Source organism: Sphaeroforma arctica, assembly GCF_001186125.1.
Source record: "Sphaeroforma arctica JP610 unplaced genomic scaffold supercont1.7810, whole genome shotgun sequence".
NCBI classification, from domain to species: domain Eukaryota; class Ichthyosporea; order Ichthyophonida; genus Sphaeroforma; species Sphaeroforma arctica.
The window spans coordinates 1-1,353 of NW_014032748.1; the positions used below are offsets into that span (position 1 = coordinate 1).

Consider the following 1,353-nt stretch of genomic DNA (forward strand, 5'->3'; position numbering starts at 1 on the left):
GTACATATTCCTCACCATGGCAAACTGCAGACTATTACGTGACCGCTGCTGCACCCACACATTGTGCAGGGCTATCTCCATCAAGTCATCCACATCCTTCAGCGCTGAACGCGTTGGGGCCAAGTGAGTGAACTGCCCTATACTCATACGTAACGCGTTAATCTCCCCCCGTAAACGTGAGCTTTCTACTAGTAGGCTTTGTTTCTTGGAGTTAAGCACTTCGATGTGATCCGAGGCCTTTTGAAGGGTCACGGATTTGCTGGTCTTATCGTCCGTGTCTGGGAGTATCTGCTGAAGTGCAGCTACTCCGTTCTATAAATAGATGGTACGGTATTGTTGTCATATATAGGAATACGGTTAGTAAACGTCGGCAGTGCAGAAGAAGAGTGTATAGACTTTCTGGCGATGTTGTCCATGTCTGGGAGCAACTGCTGGAGTGCGGCTACTCCGTTCTATAAATAGATGCAAGCGTTCTGCTGTTGTTGTCATATACGGGTAAGCTGGACCGTGTGAGTAGCGTGGAGTAGAACATATAAATAGATACATCAATGTTGTGGTCCATTTATGTGTCTTGGAGTATCAGTTAGAAACTTCCGGGCCGTTCTATAAAAAGAACTACGAAAACGGCAGTCGGTGTGAGGGAGATAATGTGACGTGCCGTAGTGTACAAACTGCTCTAGTTGACTTCCGAGTATAGTTTTACCTACACGTGAACATCTGGATGCTAATAGGGATGTAGATGAGTACGAGTTATATACCTACCCATACACATCTATATATAGATTCGTATTCAGCTACAGATGGATCTGCGATACATCTATGCATGAACGTATACGCGAAGTCACCTATAGATACGGAAACTCAGTCTAATGATATCTTGATGCTCATGCGATACATCTATAAATAAACGTAAACGCGAAGACACATACAAATACGGAAACTCAGTCTAGTGATACCTTGATGCTCATGCGATACATCTATAAATAAACCACCTATAGATACAGAAACTCAGTCTAGTGATACCTTGATGCTCATGCGTTTCTTGCCATTGCCCGCCATGAATGGCTCGTTGGGTCTAAAAATAGACGCATTCTGATTGGCTGGAGTAGACGTGGCGGCCTGGGTGTCGTCCAAGCCTTCGTCATCGTCGCTGGTTCCTGAGAGTGTTCTGCGGTGCTGTTGGTATTGCGCTATCAAACTTTCCCTACGCTCTCGTGATGTGATTCTTGGATCTGGTTATATATATATATATACATAAATATAGGGATCAATAACAGTAAAGTGCGGGTATGAGTGTCGAATACATACATGCATAAAATAAAATGAATTCAATAGCAATCAAACTTTGTGATG

General features: G+C 43.6%; 1 protein-coding gene across 1 annotated transcript; it reads right to left on the bottom strand.

The window, feature by feature from the left end:
• Positions 1 to 15: 15 nt before the first annotated feature.
• On the bottom strand, positions 16 to 1,232 carry SARC_16317 (hypothetical protein; the record flags this gene model as incomplete). Its single annotated transcript, XM_014289573.1, has 2 exons — positions 16 to 312; positions 1,024 to 1,232. Coding segments are annotated over 2 exons (506 nt in total), but the record flags the coding sequence as incomplete, so codon positions are not given.
• Between the last annotated feature and the right edge of the window lie 121 nt (positions 1,233 to 1,353).